At 45.0% G+C, this 20021-nt stretch overlaps 1 protein-coding gene across 1 annotated transcript in view; it reads right to left on the reverse strand.

The window, feature by feature from the left end:
• LOC132391075 (interleukin-5 receptor subunit alpha-like) overlaps positions 1 to 16961 on the reverse strand; it is a 77075-nt gene extending 60114 nt beyond the window's left edge. The window contains exons 1-2 of the mRNA XM_059963799.1: positions 16710 to 16961; positions 10245 to 10378 (exon numbers count right to left, since the gene is read on the reverse strand). Of these exons, the coding sequence (XP_059819782.1) occupies positions 10245 to 10332 (88 nt within the window). The 5' untranslated portion in view covers positions 10333 to 10378; positions 16710 to 16961. The remainder of the gene's footprint in view (positions 1 to 10244; positions 10379 to 16709) is intronic.
• Between the last annotated feature and the right edge of the window lie 3060 nt (positions 16962 to 20021).

Genomic DNA, 20021 nt, shown 5'->3' on the forward strand with positions numbered 1-20021 from the left:
CCCGGCACGGACGGTACGGGAGTCACTGGATCGAGATCGACCCGGCACGGACGGTACGGGAGTCACTGGATCGAGATCGACCCGGCACGGACGGTACGGGAGTCACTGGATCGAGATCGACCCGGCACGGACGGTACGGGAGTCACTGGATCGAGGTCGACCCGGCACGGGAGTCACTGGATCGACATCGATCCGGCACGGGAGTCATTGGATTGAGGTCGACCCGGCACGGACGGTACAGGAGTCACTGGATCGACATCGACCCAGCACGGACGGTACGGGAGTCACTGGATCGAGATCGACCCGGCACGGATGGTACGGGAGTCACTGGATCAAGATCGACCCGGCACGGACGGTACGGGAGTCACTGGATCGAGATCGACCCGGCACGGACGGTACGGGAGTCACTGGATCGAGATCGACCCTGCACGGACGGTATGGGAGTCACTGGATCGAGATCGACCCGGCACGGACGGTACGGGAGTCACTGGATCGACATCGACCCGGCACGGACGGTACGGGAGTCACTGGATCGACATCGACCCGGCACGGAAGGTACGGGAGTCACTGGATCGAGATCGACCCGGCACGGATGGTACGGGAGTCACTGGATCGAGGTTGACCCGGCACGGGAGTCACTGGATCGACATCGATCCGGCACGGGAGTCACTGGATCGAGATCGACCCGGCACGGACGGTACGGGAGTCACTGGATCGACATCGATTCGGCACGGACGGTACGGGAGTCATTGGATTGAGGTCGACCCGGCACGGACGGTACAGGAGTCACTGGATCGACATCGACCCGGCACGGACGGTACGGGAGTCACTGGATCGACATCGACCCGGCACGGACGGTACGGGAGTCACTGGATCGACATCGACCCGGCACGGACGGTACGGGAGTCACTGGATCGAGATCGACCCGGCACGGAAGGTACGGGAGTCACTGGATCGAGATCGACCCGGCACGGACGGTACGGGAGTCACTGGATCGAGATCGACCCGGCACGGACGGTACGGGAGTCACTGGATCGAGGTCGACCCGGCACGGGAGTCACTGGATCGACATCGATCCGGCACGGGAGTCATTGGATTGAGGTTGACCCGGCACGGACGGTACAGGAGTCACTGGATCGAGATCGACCCGGCACGGACGGTACGGGAGTCACTGGATCGAGATCGACCCGGCACGGACGGTACGGGAGTCACTGGATCGAGATCGACCCGGCACGGACGGTACGGGAGTCACTGGATCGAGATCGACCCGGCACGGACGGTACGGGTGTCACTGGATCGACATCGACCCGGCACGGACGGTACGGGAGTCACTGGATCGACATCGACCCGGCACGGACGGTACGGGAGTCACTGGATCGACATCAACCCGGCACGGACGGTACGGGAGTCACTGGATCGATGTCGACCCGGCACGGACGGTACGGGAGTCACTGGATCGAGGTCGACCCGGCACGGACGGTACGGGAGTCACTGGATCCTCATCGACTCGGCACGGACGGTACGGGAGTCACTGGATCGACATCGACCCGGCACGGACGGTACGGGAGTCACTGGATCCTCATCGACTCGGCACGGACGGTACGGGAGTCGCTGGATCGAGGTCGACCCGGCACGGACGGTACGGGAGTCACTGGATCGAGATCGACCCGGCACGGACGGTACGGGAGTCACTGGATCGAGATCGACCCGGCACGGACGGTACGGGAGTCACTGGATCGACATCGACCCGGCACGGACGGTTCGGGAGTCACTGGATCGAGATCGACCCGGCACGGACGGTACGGGAGTCACTGGATCGAGGTCGACCCGGCACGGACGGTACGGGAGTCACTGGATCGAGATCGACCCGGCACGGACGGTACGGGAGTCACTGGATCGAGATCGACCCGGCACGGACGGTACGGGAGTCACTGGATCGAGGTCGACCCGGCACGGACGGTTCGGGAGTCACTGGATCGACGTCGACCTGGCACGGACGGTACGGGAGTCACTGGATCGAGATCGACCCGGCACGGATGGTACGGGAGTCACTGGATCGAGATCGACCCGGCACGGACAGTGCGGGAGTCACTGGATCGAGATCGACCCGGCACGGACGGTACGGGAGTCACTGGATCGAGATCGACCCGGCACGGACGGTATGGGAGTCACTGGATCGACTTCAACTCGGCACGGACAGTACGGGAGTCACTGGATCGATATCAACTCGGCACGGACAGTACGGGAGTCACTGGATCGATATCAACCCGGCACGGATGGTACGGGAGTCACTGGATCGAGATTGACCCGGCACGGGAGTCATTGGATCGAGATCGACCCGGCACGGACGGTACGGGAGTCACTGGATCGAACTCAGGAACCTCAGTTCTTGAGCCTGGCTCCGATCTCTCTGTGCCACCAGCCGACTGGAAAGGAAGGGGCGGGGTCAGGGTGAATCTTACTAAGAAAAATATAAGCCAAATACCAAGTTAAACACTCAACACAGTGTCAACTGCAGCGACTTAAAATGGTGGAGGGCGTTCTCCTTCCCCGGTTCGTAAGTACGAGTTGTCCGTAAGTCGGACGTTCGTAACTCGGTGTCTACCTGCACAGTAAGGAATGGAGTAGATTAACCAGTGAATGTGGTTTGAATGTGATGCAGCAGAGAGTTCAGAAGCCTGAGAGAAGAAATTGTTTCCGATCCTGATCGTTCTTGTTTTTATGTGTCTCCTGTCTGATGGCAAAAAGTCAATGAGGATACTGGATGGACGGGTGGGATCCTCGATAATATCAAGGGCCCTGCATACACAGTGCTCCTGATAAACGTCCCTGATGGATGGTAGGGAGACCCCAGTGTTCCTCTCAGGTGGTTTTATTTAAACACTGAGTACCAAGAGCTTTGGGGATTGTAGTAGAGCTGATTCAACAGGGACTTTTAAGAGATTTAGAGAGGTAACTGGATGAAAGAAAAATAGAGGGCTATGGGCTGAGTAGGAGGAAAGGGGTAGATTGATCATGGACTAGGTTAAGAGGTCTGCACAATATCATGGGCTGAAGGTCCTGTATTGTACTGTCCGTACATGTTATTTAGCCTTGATCAGGTTAATAACGTTACTATAATTTCTCTTGATGATGTCAAGTGAATGGGTAAAGGGTAATGGAAGTTTCAACAGCCTTTCTACTGCTCTTGAAGATATTGAGCAGCAATAAGCATTTTGAACCTTGGATATCTTTCATCTGCTGTGTTACAAAGGATAATATGAGCAATATGCATTTTGAACAGTTAGCATCCATCATACCTACACCTCAGTTTTCTCCTTCTAGATCCCTATATAGTGAGAGAGGAATCACTAGGTTACCTATGGATCACTTTATTATTTCAGTCAACTTAGAGACTGACCAATGCATTCATAGAGATTACTGATAGAACTGGTACAAGCCAGGTAGGATAAGAACAAGAAATTTACTTCCCTGTGATTTTTATTTAAATTCCAGTTTAATAACTTGAATCACAGCCTGAGATCCCCACCACCCAGGACACACTCTCTTCTCGCTGCTGCCATCAGAAGGAAGGTACAGGAGCCTCAGTACTCATACCACCAGCTTCAGAAACAATTGTTACCCCTCAACCTTCAAGTTCTTGAACCAGAGGGGATAACTTCACTTAACTTTACTTGCCCGATCACTGGATTGTTCCCACAACCTATAGGTTCATTTTCAAGGACTCTTCATCACATGTTTCCAATATTTATTCCTTATTCAAATTAAATTTATTCCTTATTCAGATTAAACAAAATCTTTTCTGCCTGCACATGATCCACACCCCTCTTTTCCTTGCATATTCATGCGCCTGTCTAAAAGCTTAATACCACTTTCCTATCTGCTTCTGCTATTGCCCCTGGTAGTCAGTTCCAGGGTATCTTCCATTCTTTGTCACAAAATATTATCCTGCACATCTCACTTGTGCTTTCCCTCTTTCTCCTTAAAAGCACAGCCCCTAATATCTGACATTTCAGCTCGGGGGGTAAAAAGATTCTGACTGGCTATGTTCTCAAGGCCTCTCATAATGTTACAGAACTGTGCAAAAGTCTCATGCACCAATAGTGTATACAGTCGTCCCTCCTTATCCGCGGGGGATTGGTTCCAAGACCCCCCGCGGATACCAAAAAAGCACAGATGCTCAAGTCCCTTTTTTAACCTGGCTCTGTGCGGCGGCCATTAGGACCTGGTGGTGCATCTTTGAATCCGCAGTGTTTCTGCTCACGAAGATAATCACGATCACAATTGAAAATGAGGTGGAAGTAATAAAGCGATTGGAAAGAGGTGAAACGCCATCGGTCATTGGAAAAGTGTTAGGCTACAGTCGGCCAACGATCGGAACGATTTTAATGGAGTATGTGAAAGACACTGCCCCGATGAAAGGTACATTTATTACTAAGCAACACAGTGGTTTAACTATTGAAATACATGTTTCTGAAGTGTTTTATATGCACAGAAAGGTAAAATATGTACTATATACTAAGAAAAACATTTGACTAACTGATGCTAAATAACACCGGATGTACCTGTTGCGACTTCAAATCCAACTTAAAGCTGGACTCAGGAATGGAACTTTCATTACCCGGGGACTGCCTATACTTTTAAGTCATCTCTAGATTACTTATAATACCTAATACAATGTAAATGCTATATAAATAGTTGTTATACTGTATTGTTTAGGGAATAATGACAAGCAAAAATAGCCTGTACATGCTCAAACCACAAGTGCTGGAGAGAGAACTTCCGGGTTTTCCCAATTCGCGGTTGGTTGAGTCCGTGCATGTGGATAAGGAGGGCCAACTGTGCGGCTAGGGAGCCTAAGACTTTTGCACAGTATTTGTCAATGTGGAGTGGAGAGCGAGTTTGTAAATCTGGTGGGCGCAAACGATGTTGAGAGTGGAAGGACGGAGTATCGCAGGACAGTTGTAGAACAGGTGGCAGAGAAGGAGTGCCGGGGTGGGGTGGGAGTTGTGTGGGTGCAGACACGCCCAGCCGTGAGACACCAGGCAAGGTAATTTGATAACAAACAATTGGTTTATTGATCATTACGGAATGTCTCTCTGATGTTTCCTGCTCCCTGCCCTCTTCCCTCTCCTTTTCTCAACTGTGGTTCCCCTCTCCTTGCCCCCTTCCCACTCTCTGTCCACAATAGAGACTCATTTCAGAATCAAGTTTATTATCACTCAAGTATGTCATGTAGTTTTTTTTGTGGTAGGAGTACAGTACAGTGCACAAGCCTTAGGCATCCCAGATATGTAATACATGAGCGGAAGACTTTTGCACAATACTGTGTAAACTTCTTTCAGGTCTGCTTGAACTCTCCTGAACTCTCGAGAAAACAATCCAGGTTTGTCCAACCTCTCCTTATAGATCACACCCTCTAATCCATGCAACATCCTGGATAAACTTTTTCTGAAGCCTCCAGAGCCTTCCTGTAATGGAGGAACTGGAACTCCACGTACTAACTAACCAAAGTTCTATAAAGTGCAACACCAGCATACAGGTTTAGACCATGAATGATATATAAATTATAAAAGTCAGTGATTTTCAGGAATCTAGTGGTAATAGAGTCATGGAGAACTACAGCACAGAAACAAGCCCTCTCGGACCGTCTAGTCAATGTTGAGCTAGTAACTACTGTCCTGCCTAGTCCCATTGACCTGCAGCTGGATGAGAGCCCGTTCATCTTTGACGCAAAAATCCAAACTTCACTTAAATGTTGAAATCCACCACTTCCACATGCAGCTCGTTCCACATTCTCACCACCCTCTTGAGTGAGGTTCACCTTCATCTTCCCTTAACCATGTCACTTTTTACCCTTAATCCATGACCTCTAGTTCCATTCTCACTCAGCCTCTGTGGGAAAAGTCCGCTTGCATTTGCCCTGTGTATACCGCTCATTAATTTTATAGGAGTACGTTCCAAGCTCTTCATCTTCCCCTATAACTCAGGTCCTCAAATTCTGGCCCGTCCTTCTAGATTTTCTCTGTGCTCTTTCAACCTTATTAATACCTTCCCTGTGGGAGGGTAACCAGAACGACACACAATATGAGACAATGTTCACCCTGCAATAAATTACAGCATCAGTCTGTGTACTATATGTTGTAGCATACCCACTGCTGTCTGTAAGGAGTTTGCATGTTCTCCCTGTGACTGTGTGGCATTTCCGCTGGGTGCGCTGGCTTCCTCTGACAGTCCTAAGATGTACTGTACCAATTGGTAAGGTTAATTTGTCTTTGTGATTTGTCCAATGATTAGCCTGGGGTTATACTGGGGGCAGCTGGAAGGGCCGGAAAGGCCTACACTGCGTTGTATCTCAATAAACAAGACAAATAAGTCAATAAATATTATTATAATTTATTGTATATTATAATTTATGAGTGCTGCCACAAAGCCACAAATTTCACAACATAGCTCTTTGTCAGTGATAATAAACCTGACTGATATTTGTGTAGATCTTTACATAGTTTGACGGAATCTTTATGTGGTTTCTATAACTGGATTACTTCATTTCCTATATGATAGCAAAGGTAGTGCAAATGAAGCTGAACCACAGCTGAATCACATAATGCTGAAAAACATGTTAAGAATGTGTCACTTGTAGAGTACTAACAGCAACATGTGAAGCTTCAGATCAAATTTATTTCCTCTTGGATGCCTTCCCTCAAGTCATAGGCACGTCTCGAGTAGTTCATACAAACAACAGCATTACTCAAAGCATTTCGCTGGATGTTTTGAGTCACCTATGTTGCTTTCTCTGTGTGTTTTCATTAGCATTAGAGTCGAGCTGCTCTGCCACAGGAGCAGTAGATACCCGCGTCCTCTCACAGAGAACAAGTGATATTGTCCTGGCTTTTCTTCCCACAACCTAGCACCAGGCGGCAGATAAATATACGTCTCATTAGTCAGTTTGCAGATGAGACAGAAGTTTGTGGAGCTGCGGAGGGTGAGAAAAGTTGTCAAGGGAGACAGTAGGGTCCCAGATCAAGTTCTAGCTATTCTCCTTTCCCCTCCACCCACCTTTTGATTCAGACTTCTTCCCCCTTCCTTTCCAGTCCTGATGAAGGGTCTCGGTCCAAAATGTCGACTGTTTATTCCTTTCCATAGATGCTGCTTGTCCCGCTGAGTTCCTCCAGCATTTTGCGTGTGTTGCTTAGGATATGGAACAGTTTGAAATTTGTGTGGAGAAATGGCAGAGGAAGACTAATCCCATGTGAAGTATTGCTCTTTAGGAGGTCAAATGCAACAGGAAAATATACAGTTGCTAGCAGGGCCCTAAGGATACACAGAGGAATCTTTAGGTGCAAACCTAGAGCTGTTTGAAAGTTATATATGAATTGTGATGGTATTGGGCTCCCTTGTCCTCAAAGCCCAACATTCACGGTGCTGTAGCAGTTAAAATGCAGCTATTGCACCTCAGGACATCAGTTCAATCCCAGCATCCTATGCAAGGAGTTTATGCATTCTCTCTGTGACCGTGTGTTTCCTCCAGGTGCTCCGATATCCACCCACAGACCAAAGACGTACCGGTTAATCGACTGATTCATTGCAAATTGTCCTGCGATTAGTCAGCAGTGAAATATTTGGGTTGCCAGGCAGAATGACTTGCTGGGCCAGAAGGGCCTGTTTTATATTATATCCACAAACAAACCCAAAAGAAGACTTTAAGCCCTATCTGACCTATGAATACTTTCACTTAGTTGCAGGAGGGGTGGGACTGGGAGCTCATTGTTATGGGGTTAAGTTGTTTTGGACGTGATAGAGCAGGAGGAAGTTTAGGGGAACGGGTGGCATTACTAGTCAGGGAAAATGTCACAGCAGTGCTCAGTCAGGACAGACTGGAGAGCTTGTCTCGTGAGGCTTTGTGGACAGAACTGAATAAAAAGAAAGATATGACCACAATAATGGGATCATATCATCGATCACCCAGTGGTCCTTGGGATTTGGAGAGAGATTGCAGACTGTTGCAAAAAACATAAGGTTGTTGTAATAGGTGATCTTAACTTTCCACATATTGACTACAAGTCCCATACCATAAAAGGGCTGGATGGGAAAGAGTTTATCTAATGTGTTCAGGAAAGTTTCTTTAATCAGTATGAAAAGACCCAAACAGAAAGAAAGTGATACTAGGTCTCCTATCAGGGAATGCGACAGGGCAGGTGACAAAAATTTGTGTCAGGGAACATTTTGCATCTAGTGATCATAATGCCATTAGATTCAAGGTAATTATGAAAAGGGAGAGGCCTGGTCTAAACCGAGATTCTAAACTCCTGCGTTTAGCTGATGGAGACAAATCTCTTAGTCACTTTCCTTTGCAAAGATGTGTCTCCATTTTCAAACTGCTTGCTGCTTGCAGTTTACATTAAGAACTGAGAATGGGTTCTCACTTGCAGCATAAAGCGAAACAAAGAATATTTATGATATATTTCATTTTATCACCAACAGCTCTGGCCCTTTGGAAAGGTTGTGCTGCTTTGCCAGAATGCCAAGCTTAACAATAAGCTTCCTGGGCCCTGCAAAATGAACATCCATCACAGAATCAGGTACAGGAAGAAGTGAATTTGGTATTTGGCATTGCTTTGAAAAAATGAGCTTACTTACTACTGATATATGGACAAGTACATGTATGCACAGGTCCAATGAAAAACACTCCTGCAGAAGCATCACAGAATATAGCATTGTATAAGCAGCATTGACAAGAAAAAACACAATTAGATGAAAAACAAAAGAACACGTGGAGTTGGGAGACTGAGGCATGTGGATAAAAGAAGGACGCAGCCAATAAAAAGGAGGCAGATGGAGCTAGGAGGATGCACATGGAATTGGCTACTGTAGGGAGATAAGCAGGAGCAAAAGACTACCATTTCTGTAACCTACTTAGGTGATCAGGTGGAAGGTGATAAGAAGGTGTGGTGGCACGTTAGCATAGTGGTTAGCACAACGTTTTACAGTGCTACTGACCTGGAAGCAATTCCTGCTGCTGCCCGTAAGGAGTTTGTACGTTCTCCCCGTGAGCATGCTAGTCTCCTCTGGGTGCTTCAGTTTCCCCCCACAAACCAAAGACGAACTGGTTGGTAGGTTAACTGGTCATTGTAAATTGTCCCGTGATTAGGCTAGGTTTAAATTGGGAGACTGCTGGGCGGCACAGTCTGAAGGGCCGAAAGGGCTTACTCCACACTACATAATTAAAAACTTTTAAAACTAAAAAAAAAAATAATTCAGGAACTAAGGGTAGCGAATGCTTGGATTTCATTATAACAGAAAGTTGTAGAGGCAAGTCACTGAATATACGTAGATAAGAGGATAATGTCTAAATACCAAAGGCATCAGGAATGGAGAAAAAGAAATGTGGCGTTGAGCAATAATCATATTAGATGGCAAAGCAGGCTCCAAGGATTGAAGGGCCCATTCCTGTACTTATATGTCTTATATTGTAGGGCGGCAAGATAGTGTAGTGGTTAGCGCAGTGCTTTACAATGCCAGCAGTAGGAGCAGGTTTCAATTCCCACCAATGTCTGGAAGGATTCTCTACTGTATAGGTTTCCTCTGGGTGTTTTGGTTTCCTCCCACATTTCAAAGACATTCAGTCTGGGTTTAGTAGGTTACAGGTGTGCTGTGTTTGTGCCAGAAGTGTGGCCACACTACAGGCTGCTCCACAGTATTTTCTTGGACTGTGTTGGTTGTTAACACAAATGATGCATTTCACTGTATGATTCGATATGCATATGATAAAATAAAGTTAAGCTAATCATTTCTATGTTGTTTCAATCATTATCCTTTTAAACTTAGATATAAAATTAAAATAAAACAACTCTAGTAAATGATAGAATACTCATTAATTATGTTGAAAGAATTATTTCTCATAATTCTGTTTGCAGAGCAGAACAACCCTGTAAGACTTAACCTCAAATATAGACTTCATCATTACAAATAGTAACAGTTATTTTGTGGGTAACAAGATCATTTTGCTGCATCATTCATGCAAAACATTTACTTCAGCTTTGCAGACTGCACTGGCTTATACATTTCACTGTTATTATTCAAGGAATGGTGCATTTTTTGGAATCGCTGTTTTTCTGCACAAACCTTTCAAAGGATTAACTACTTATGAAAAGGAATATTGATGTCATCTTTCAGAAGGTGACAAAGTAGATTACAGATATTAACTCTGGATCATCTGACATGTATGAGATGTGATTACTCACCCATTTCTACCGCTGAAGCAGAAGGAGACCCATTCATGGTGATCATCCAAATGAAGACCAATTGTAGTGAAGGGAGGATGAGCGACATGGTGATGAGTCTTCAAACTCATGTAGAACGATGGCACCACCAAAAACTAAGGAGAATAAATATATAAAATAGAATACCTTGCAATTTTTTCTTGCTTAACCTTTGAAGGTTTGCCATCCAGCTTTACTCTTTTTGAACTTTAATGGGTGTGACTTTTGCATCTAACAATGGCTTTAACATATAGTTGGAAGTTTATCCTACGACCAAGTATTCTTGATATTATGATATTTATAATATACAATCTAAAGCTTATACATTTGTCAGAACATTATCAATGGGAAGGGTAGCAATCATGTCAGTGCCATTCTATCTTATCTTTACAATTCTCCTGAACATAAGGGTCACAGGGAGAGTTTGAACAGGCTGGAACTTTATTCCTTAGAGCATAGAAGGCCAAAAGATGATCTCATACAGATGCAAGAAAAAAACTAAAAGGGTCATGTACAAAGTCTTTTTTCCAAGGTTGGAGAATAAAGAACTATAGAGCATAGGTTTAACAAGTGAGGAGAGAGACTTGAGGGGCAACTTCTTCCGCACAGAGATTGGCATGCATATGGAGTGAGCTGCTAGATGTAGTCAATGGGGCAGGCACAATAGCAACATTTAAAACACATTTGGACAGGCACATGGATTGGAAATGTTTAAATGAGTATGGTTTAAATGTGAGCAAATGGGATCTTCCAGTTTACAGTGGTACTGGTGAAGTCGAGCAACTACTTATTTGCAGTAAAGAAAACAATGCAAAGCAATACTTTATAAATAACAGTTTTCTGGTAAAATTAATTGTAAATGATCACTGTAAACAATGGGGAAGCAGCAGAGGTGTGGATTAGTCGAGGGTTGAAGTGAGGAGCTATGAGGTGAATTCAAAGTGAGGTCGAAGTGAACAAAGGTGAGACAAATTTGCAGCAAGCAGAGATAAGGAAGAGTCGAGGCCCAGAGCATATTGAAGTGACAGGGCCTGAGTCCTAACGCAATGTTTAGAGGATTTAAATGTTGGGCCAGTTTGAAATGGCTGAGTGTTGGGACCAGAGGCCGGGGCTGGACTGCTTCTGTCTGCTGCTCCGCGACGTTTACTCAGCTCTGCACTGAACTGAGACTTGGGCTGTGGCCTACCCTGGCTGGTTCAGATGACAGTGGACTCACTTTCATCCCAAGTGCTATTTGCTTACTTTTATTGTTTATATGATTTGCTTTCTTTCTCTGCACATTGGGTGTTTGACCTTCTCCTTTCTTTTGATGGGTTATTTTGGGTTTCTTAGTTTTGTGGCTGCCTGAAAGGAGATGAATCTTGAGATAGCATAATGTATACATACGCTGATAATAAAGGTATTGAGAACTTTGATTTGGATGGGACAAATTGAGCCAAAGGGCTTGTTGGATGACTCTGGCTCTGATTGCAATTGCTGTGTGCTGATATGAAGTCATACAAGACAAACGATGGCAGTGAAATTACTGTTGGCTGCACAATTTCGTAATTCCATATGATCCATGCTCCAAGTTCATCTGTCTTATCAAAATAACATAGACAACATGATGGAGTGACTTAGTAGTTCAGGCAGCGCCATTGGAAAGTCTCTATAAGGTCGATGTTTCAGGCCACGTCCCTTCATCAGGATTAGAAAGAAAGGAAGGAGCCAGGACAAAAAAGGTGAGTGGCAGGGGAAGATGGACAAGCTAGAAGGTGATAGGTGAAGTCATGTGAGTGGGAAGGAAGGTGGGCAGGGGTGGGGTAGTGAAGTGAAAAGCTGGGAGGTGATAGATGGAAAAGGGCTGAAGAAGGAGTCCAATAGGGGATGAGAGTGGACCATGGGTGACAGGGAAGGTGAGGGGAGCCGGAATAGAGAATGGAAGAAGAGGGATGGGGAAGGGAGGAGAAATAACTGGCAGTTAGAGAAATCGAGCTTCATGTTGCAGGTTGGAGGCTACCTAGACAGAATATGAGGAATGGCTCCTGCATACCAAGAGTGGTCTTATCTTGGTAGTAGTGTAGGCCATAAGCTGACGTACAAAAATGTACCTTGCACTGAAATGGAGGCAACTCAGGTCATTAGTCTCTCTATGCTCAGCCTTACAGCTTCCATCTTTGCATATAGGCAAAGATGGAAGCTTTTCCCACTGCTGTTCCACTTGTGTCTGGCCACTTTGGTTTCCATCCCACCACAATTCTAGCTTAAACCGCTATGATCTGTCCCAGTAATCATTCCTATAAGCTTTGGGTCCCCCTCCAGCCCAGGTGCAAACTGTGGAATTTTTACAGCTCTTCCTGGAAGCCCAATGATCCAAAACTCTGTGGCCCTTTCTCACATTCCCATGTTAAACTGCAACATCATCTTATTTCTCGCTCACTAGCATGTGGCATGAGTAGCAATCCTGAGATCACTGCCCTGGAAGTCCTGTCTTTCAGCTTAGCACCTAACTTACTTATCAGGACCTCATCACCCTTCCTGCCTTTGCTATTGGTCCAATGAACCCAAACTGCATGCCATCCCCCTTAGCATCGATTAGAATGCCATGGAATTGATCCAAAAAACCATCATGGAGGCACAATACCATCCAAGAGTCTCATTCTCATCCACAGGGTGTCCTATCTACTCTTCAAACCAATGAATCCTCTATCAGTGTCTCTCACCCCTTCATGCCCATTCCTTTCTGAGCCATAGAGCCAGACTCAGTGCTAGTGAGCTGGCAACATTAACTTTCATAAGATCATAAAACATAGGAGCAGTATTAGGCCATTCAGCCCATCCAGCTTGCACCACCACTTGATTACGGCTGATTATTGACCCTCTCAGTCCCATTATCCTGCCTTCCTCAGACAAAAGTAAATGGACTGCGCAAGGAAGAGAAAAAGATAAAAAGTCAAGTTGCAGTTTCAAAAAGCCCACTAATCTGAGGGCTGTTGATGAAAAAGTGACGCAATGTGTATTCTAACCAGAGATAAGCAATATGGCTTACACCAGAAATGAATGGCAAATTAATTGAAATGAAATTGGACACTGGGCTCGGCTGTTTCAGTCATTCCACAAACTGAGGTTGAATGACATTTCAAAGATACTGAACTGGAGCCTGCAGATATCCAAATGAATAGTTATACTGGAGAAAATAAAATTCCTGTGGGAACGACATTTGTAACAGTGTAATACAACAACCAACAAGCCACATTGGGCTTGTGTGTAGTAAAAACAGGAGGGCCAGCATTGTGGGGGTGTGAGTGGCTGAGAGTTGGGTGGAGATCCTTCCATCATTTGCATGATGTGGAGTTAAGAAAGGTACTTGATAATGCCACAACAGTGTTCAGAGATGGCATTGGAAAACTCAAGCATATCAAGGGTAAAGTAGTGTTAAATAAAAATGCCGTACCCATGTTTTACAAAGCCCATCTGGTTCCTTATAGCATCCATGATAAAGTAGCCAGTGAGCTAGATTGCATGAGGCTGAAGGAATTATTTCCAAGTTTGAATGAAACCCATGTACAATGTCAGTGGACCCAGCAGTCAAGAAGAATTGTTCTGTCAGGATCTGCCTTGATTTTAAAGACAGTGGAGAAGCAGATCAATGCCATCTGGCCAGTATAGAGTATAAATATACAAAACTTTTTGGAGGGAAAAATATTAGCAGAGTGGACTTCACTGAGGCCCACCTACAAATGGACATGAAAGAAGAGTCCAAAATGCTTCTCAACATAAGCATTCACAATGGGTTTTATCGCTATAAGAGGCTTATTTTTGGAGTAGCAACTGCACCTGCACTCCGGCAAAAAGCTATGAACCAGGTGCTGCAAGGCTGCCCAGGACTCAGTGTTACCTGGATAACATGTTTGTTACTGAAAATGATGACAAAGAACATCTCCAAAATCTCAAGACACTGTTAAAAAGATTTGAAGATTGTAGGCTCCGAAAACAATGCAACAATTGTGAATTCTTTAAACCAAGCACCACTTAACTGTGGTCATTCTGTTGATGTACAGGGGCTACACAAGTGTGCAGAGAAAGTTCAAGAAGTGGTAGATGCTACAAAGCCAAAGCAAGTGCCACAATTGCTGTTCTTTTTAGGATTTATCAATTACTATTACAGGTTCCTGTGCTCCACCCCTTGAACTCATTAGTACAGATTAGAAAGAAATGGCAATGGACAAAGCAATATGAGGTGGCTTTCCAAAGGGTAAAAGAATGGTGACGTCAGACAATGCACTCACACGTTATGATCCACATCAACCATTGAAGTTTGCTTGTGATGCCTCACCTAATGGTACATGTACAGGCATGTCACTTATTCAGAGTGAAGGAAGTGAATGCTCCTTACTCTTGACATTATGTTCCCTTAGGGCTGTAGAGAAAAATTCTGCACAAACTTACAGAGAGGCCTTGAGTCTGGTTTGGGATGTAAAGCATTTCGACCAGTACTCCTATGGGACAGATTTTACCTTCATCAGCTACTAGTGTTCATTTTAAATCCACCGAAAGGTGCTTCAGTCACACAAATGCAGAGATGGGCTGTGCTTCTTGGAGGATTTATAATTACAAATCTGATTCAAGACAAATCTTGGAAATGCTGATGGATTGACCTGTTTACCTTTGGAAAATATAATAGCTGAACAATTTACTAAAAAAGACACCCCTCCTGACAACATTGGAGTTGCAAAACATAACAAAAAGCTTTCTGAGAATCCAAGTAAACAACATCCTCCAACTCTCCTTCCATCTATCAAGCCCTCCCGTTTTTACCACATGCAAGCCTAAATGTGGCTCTGTGGTTGTTGTACTTCGTTATTACGAATTTCATTCCCACTGGAGTCATCTTTTCTCCAGTATAAGTTCTTAGCTGGATGGTGGGCAGGTAGGAAAATTGGAAATCAGGGAGAAAATGATATTGGTGACAGAGAACAATGATCAGCTGGAGGGAGAGGAGTTTAAATTAATGTTTAAGTATAAGCAAGGGAGTAAAGTAAATGCACTGAGTCCAATAGCATTGACTAATAATCTAAAAAAGTTAACAGGGAGATACAAGTATGGTAAAGATTCCACATGATTGAGAGCACAGTTGGTTGTTTGAAAAAATTCAGAGCTGAGGGACGAAGCAACTAAGGTACTAAACATTGGCAAATGAGCAGTTGTAGAAAAGATAGTGTAAGGGGAAAATTGCATCAAAGGGCTGTTCAGGGCATGAGGAGATATGGGGAGAAGGCAGGAGATGGAGGCTGAGAGGAAAAGTGAATCAGCCATGATGAAATCGCACAGCAGACCCCATGGGCCAAAATGGCCTAATTCTGCTCCTATATCTTAGCGGTCTTATTGCTTTAAATATAAAGTGCAAAATACATGTTTTTTTTTTCCAGAGTTTGATACAAATATAATTCCGTAGGATTTAGATATCTGACCCATGCTCCACTTCAAAAGGTAGCAGTAACACACCTTAAAGCTGCTTGCCAACTGAGGAGGAAGAGGAGGAGGAAGAAAAGGAGGAGGAGGAGAAGAAGAATTTATTGCAGGATCCTGGTGTTTCAGGAATGGGTCTGTACGATTTTGTATGGATGAACTCTTGTTTCAGTCTCAATGGGGACCTGTCGTTCCTCTGCACCTGGGTTCAGTTGTTGCCAATGCTCCCTGTGACACACAGTGATACCAGTGTGAATTTCTCTGTTGGAAAAATCCTGTAAGTTCAAGTAACAGCAGTGGTATCACACATAGCAATAGGCAATAGACAACAGACAGTAGGTGCAGGAGTAGGCCATTCGGCCCTTCTAGCCAGCACCACCATTCACTGTGATCGTGGCTGATCATACACGATCAGTACCCCATTCCTGCCCTCTCCCCATATCCCTTGACCCCTCTATCTATAAGAGCTCTATCTAACTCTCTCTTGAATGCATCCAGAGACTTGGCGTCCACTGCCTTCTGGGGCAGAGCATTCCACATATCCACCACTCTCTAGCAAAGGGATCAATATCAAAACTGGGTGTTCAGAACAATAGATTAAACAACAATATTATTATTTTTTGTCCGATGCCGATATCAAAACGAGAAATGCTATTGAAACATTAATGTCCGTGACAAAATACAGGAGATGCTGAGCGACCACAGCATCCGTGGAGTCAGATGGTCAGACCATTCATGTGAATCGTCTGGCTCCTTGAGTTCCTCCACTGTATCGTGTGTTGCTCCAGATTCCAATATCTGCAGTCCTCTGCTGCCGCTTAATAAGGGAAATGGTGATATTCGTTAATTCTTACAGTAAATTATTAACACGAGGGATGCAACTTGCGAAACAGGAAGACTGAATGACAGACTTTCACGAGACGAAATGATAAAGTTATCTAAAGCAGGAGTAATCGCTCTCCTTCATTCGGCTCGTTATTGGAGCTGTAAGTTACTTACAGTTTAAAGCAGGTGGCGATTGACTGGTGGGACCTTGATCCGTTCAACACGTCGTTGATTTGAGAGAGAATCAGCTTTTCCAGCGCCAGAACCCGGGGGAGGGGAAGCCGGTTTTGACACAAGGGCAGAGATGGGACGACCCTAACGCTGGAGGTTATGCCGATAAAGTAAACACAAACTCTGCGCTACTTCCAAAGGGCACTCTCTGACGGCGAGCTGGGTAGTGGTGGGCGTTTGGGAATCAGAACATGACGAGTCAGATCAGCAGGTAAAAAGGAGGCGGGACCTGAAATTCTAAGAAACAGCCAATTTGGGAATCCACCCAGTGACACACCACACAACGACACAGTGCAAGGCAGATAACGAGTATCAGCAGGTACGGGAGAGTTATACCTGTACACCCGCCGGCTCTGCTGAATTTAGTAATTTGGGAGCAAGGCTCGTGTACCCAAGAAGCTTGCGCATGAGGTGTACTTAGTTGTAAAATATATGATCGCAGAGTGATCATACACCCGCAAACTATTTGGTGGACGTCTTCTACCTCTCACCTCCCAGCTTCTCACCTCATTGGCACACCCCCCCGCCCCCCGTCCATCCAACCACCTTTCCCCTCACCTGCTTTCATCTATCACCTGCCAGCTAGTATTCCTCACCTTTCCCCACCTTCTTACTATGACTCCTTCCCCCTTCCCGGCCCCACCAAGGGTCTTGTTTTGAAAGGTTGACTGAACGTTCCTCTCCAGATACTGCCTGACCTATTGAAGTTCGTCGAGAGCATTTAGTGTTTGTTCCTGTGGATTTCCAGCATCTGCAGAATCTCTTGTGTTTATGCTGTTCCATTGAATAGGAAGTTCAAATGTTGTGAATGTCTTTTATATAATAATTTTTTAAATGTTTGTGATATTCAGAAGGTCAGTCGGGGAGGGCCAGAGTTAATATTTCAAGTCAGAATGAGGAAATGTTGCAAAACTAACCCGTTTAGTTATGTTGGGCAACAGGGTTCAGGAGACACAGAGTCATCCACAAGAAAACTTGCCCAGCTTGTCCCTTCAGGTATCGTGAGATGCCCCAGTCACAGAATGAATAGAGGACAGAAAGGGGCCATTGTGCTTGCTGGCTTTCTGTCAGAGCAAAATTCATTACACACCCTCCAGCATCTTCTTTCTGTGCAGTCTTGCAAGCTTTCCTTTGCTCTGTTAAAGGCCTCAAAGAAAACTATTCCCCTCGCATCTGCAGGCAATGTGTTCCAGCTTCCAACCAGATGTTCCACAGAAGAGGTTTTATTCTTAAAGAAACACATACAACATGCAGGAGGAACTCAACAGATCAGGCACCATCTATGGAGACGAATAAACAGTAGACATTTTGGGCTGAGTCTCTTCATCAGCGCTGGACTTCAATGCTTCATCAGTCAGGACTGACAAAGAGCATCAGCCCGAAACTGTTTATTTTTCTTCATAGATACTGCCTTATTTGCTGAATTCCTCCAGCATTTTGTGAATGTTTACCCTGGATTTCCAGCATCTGCAGAATCTCTTGTGTTTATGGTATTTTTCTTAAATCTTTTCTTTTTTAGTTTGTAAGTGTGACTCCGGGTACTTGGTCTGTGCACCAATGGAATCAGCTTGGTCTTTCCACAGACCTCATCACTTTGTACATTTCTTCTTTGTCTCTGATACATTCCATAATTGCTGGGCACAGATCCCCAGCTTTCTCAGTTCTTGAACCCCCTTGAAAAAGATGGATTTTGTTGAAAAACATTCTGACCGGCTGCATCACATGCAGGTATGAAGGCTCCAATGCATAGGATTGCAAGCATCAGAATCAGAATCAGATCCATTATCATTGACATATGCACTGAAATTTGTTCATCAATGGGTAAAGTCAACAAGGGTAGAGCAGTGGATGTTGTCTATATGGACTTCAGTAAGGCCTTTGACAAGGTTCCGCACAGAAGGTTAGTTAGGAAGGTTCAATCGTTAGGTATTAATGGAGTAGTAAAATGGATTCAACAGTGGCTGGATGGGAGATGCCAGAGAGTAGTGGTGGATAACTGTTTGTCAGGTTGGAGGCCGGTGACTAGTGGTGTGCCTCAGCAATCTGTATTGGGTCCAATGTTGTTTGCATATACATTAATGATCTGGATGATGGGGTGGTAAATTGGATTAGTAAGTATGCAGATGATACTAAGGTAGGTGGCATTGTGGATAATGAAGTAGGTTTTCAAAGCTTGCAGAGAGATTTAGGCCAGTTAGAAGAGTGGGCTGAACGATGGCAGATAGAGTTTAATGCTGATAAGTATGAGGTGTTACATTTTGGTAGGAATGATCCAAATAGGACATACGTCATAAATGGAAGAGCATTAAAGAATGCAGTAGAACAGAGTGATCTAGGAATAATGGTGCATAGTTCCCTGAAGGTGGAATCTCATGTGGATAGGGTGGTGAAGAAGACTTTTGATATGTTGGCCTTTATAAGTCAGAGCATTGAATATAGGAGTTGGGATGTAATGTTAAAATTGTACAGGGCATTGGTAAGGCTGAATTTGGAGTATTGTGTACAGTTCTGGTCACCGAATTATAGGAAAGATGTCAACAAAATAGAGAGAGTACAGTGAAAATTTCCTAGAATGTTACCTGGGTTTCAGCACCTAAGTTACAGGGAAAGGCTGAACAAGTTAGGTCTTTATTCCTTGGAGCGTAGGAGGTTGAGTGGGGACTTGATAGAGGTATTTAAAATAATGAGGGGGATAAATCGAGTTGATGTGGAAAGACTTTTTCCATTGAGAGAAGGGGAGACTCAAACTAGATAGTTTGACCAGTCTGAACTATAGTCTAGCAGGATAGTCTGAACTATTCCTGGTAGTTCAGTGTCTGTGTCTTGCTTTTGGGTCCACTCCCAATGTCCTCCATATGACATTCTGCTGTCCCATTTTGCTTACAATTAATTTCCAGTTCTTAGAGTGAGACCTTCATCTTTGTAAAAGTTCTTCTCTAGCTTTATTTCAATGGCTTCATTCCCCAGAGATCATATGGGACTTAGGATAGCTGGCACTTACAGAAGATATAGCAGCATACAGTATATCGGGCAGACAGGTTGCATTGTGGTAACCCACATCAAGGAGCATAGGAGGTGAATCAGTTCGGGTTACCCGGAGAAATTGGCGGTAGCAGAACATTGCATTCACAATGGCCATAGGATTAGCTTCAATGCCACAAAACTACTGTGCCGTGCCAATGGCTTTGGGACCACTTGCTGAAGGAAGTCACTGTTAATATGACAACTTACCTTAAGCAAATGTTCTATTGAATT

This window comes from Hypanus sabinus, chromosome 3 (genome assembly GCF_030144855.1).
Source record: "Hypanus sabinus isolate sHypSab1 chromosome 3, sHypSab1.hap1, whole genome shotgun sequence".
NCBI lineage: Eukaryota > Metazoa > Chordata > Chondrichthyes > Myliobatiformes > Dasyatidae > Hypanus > Hypanus sabinus.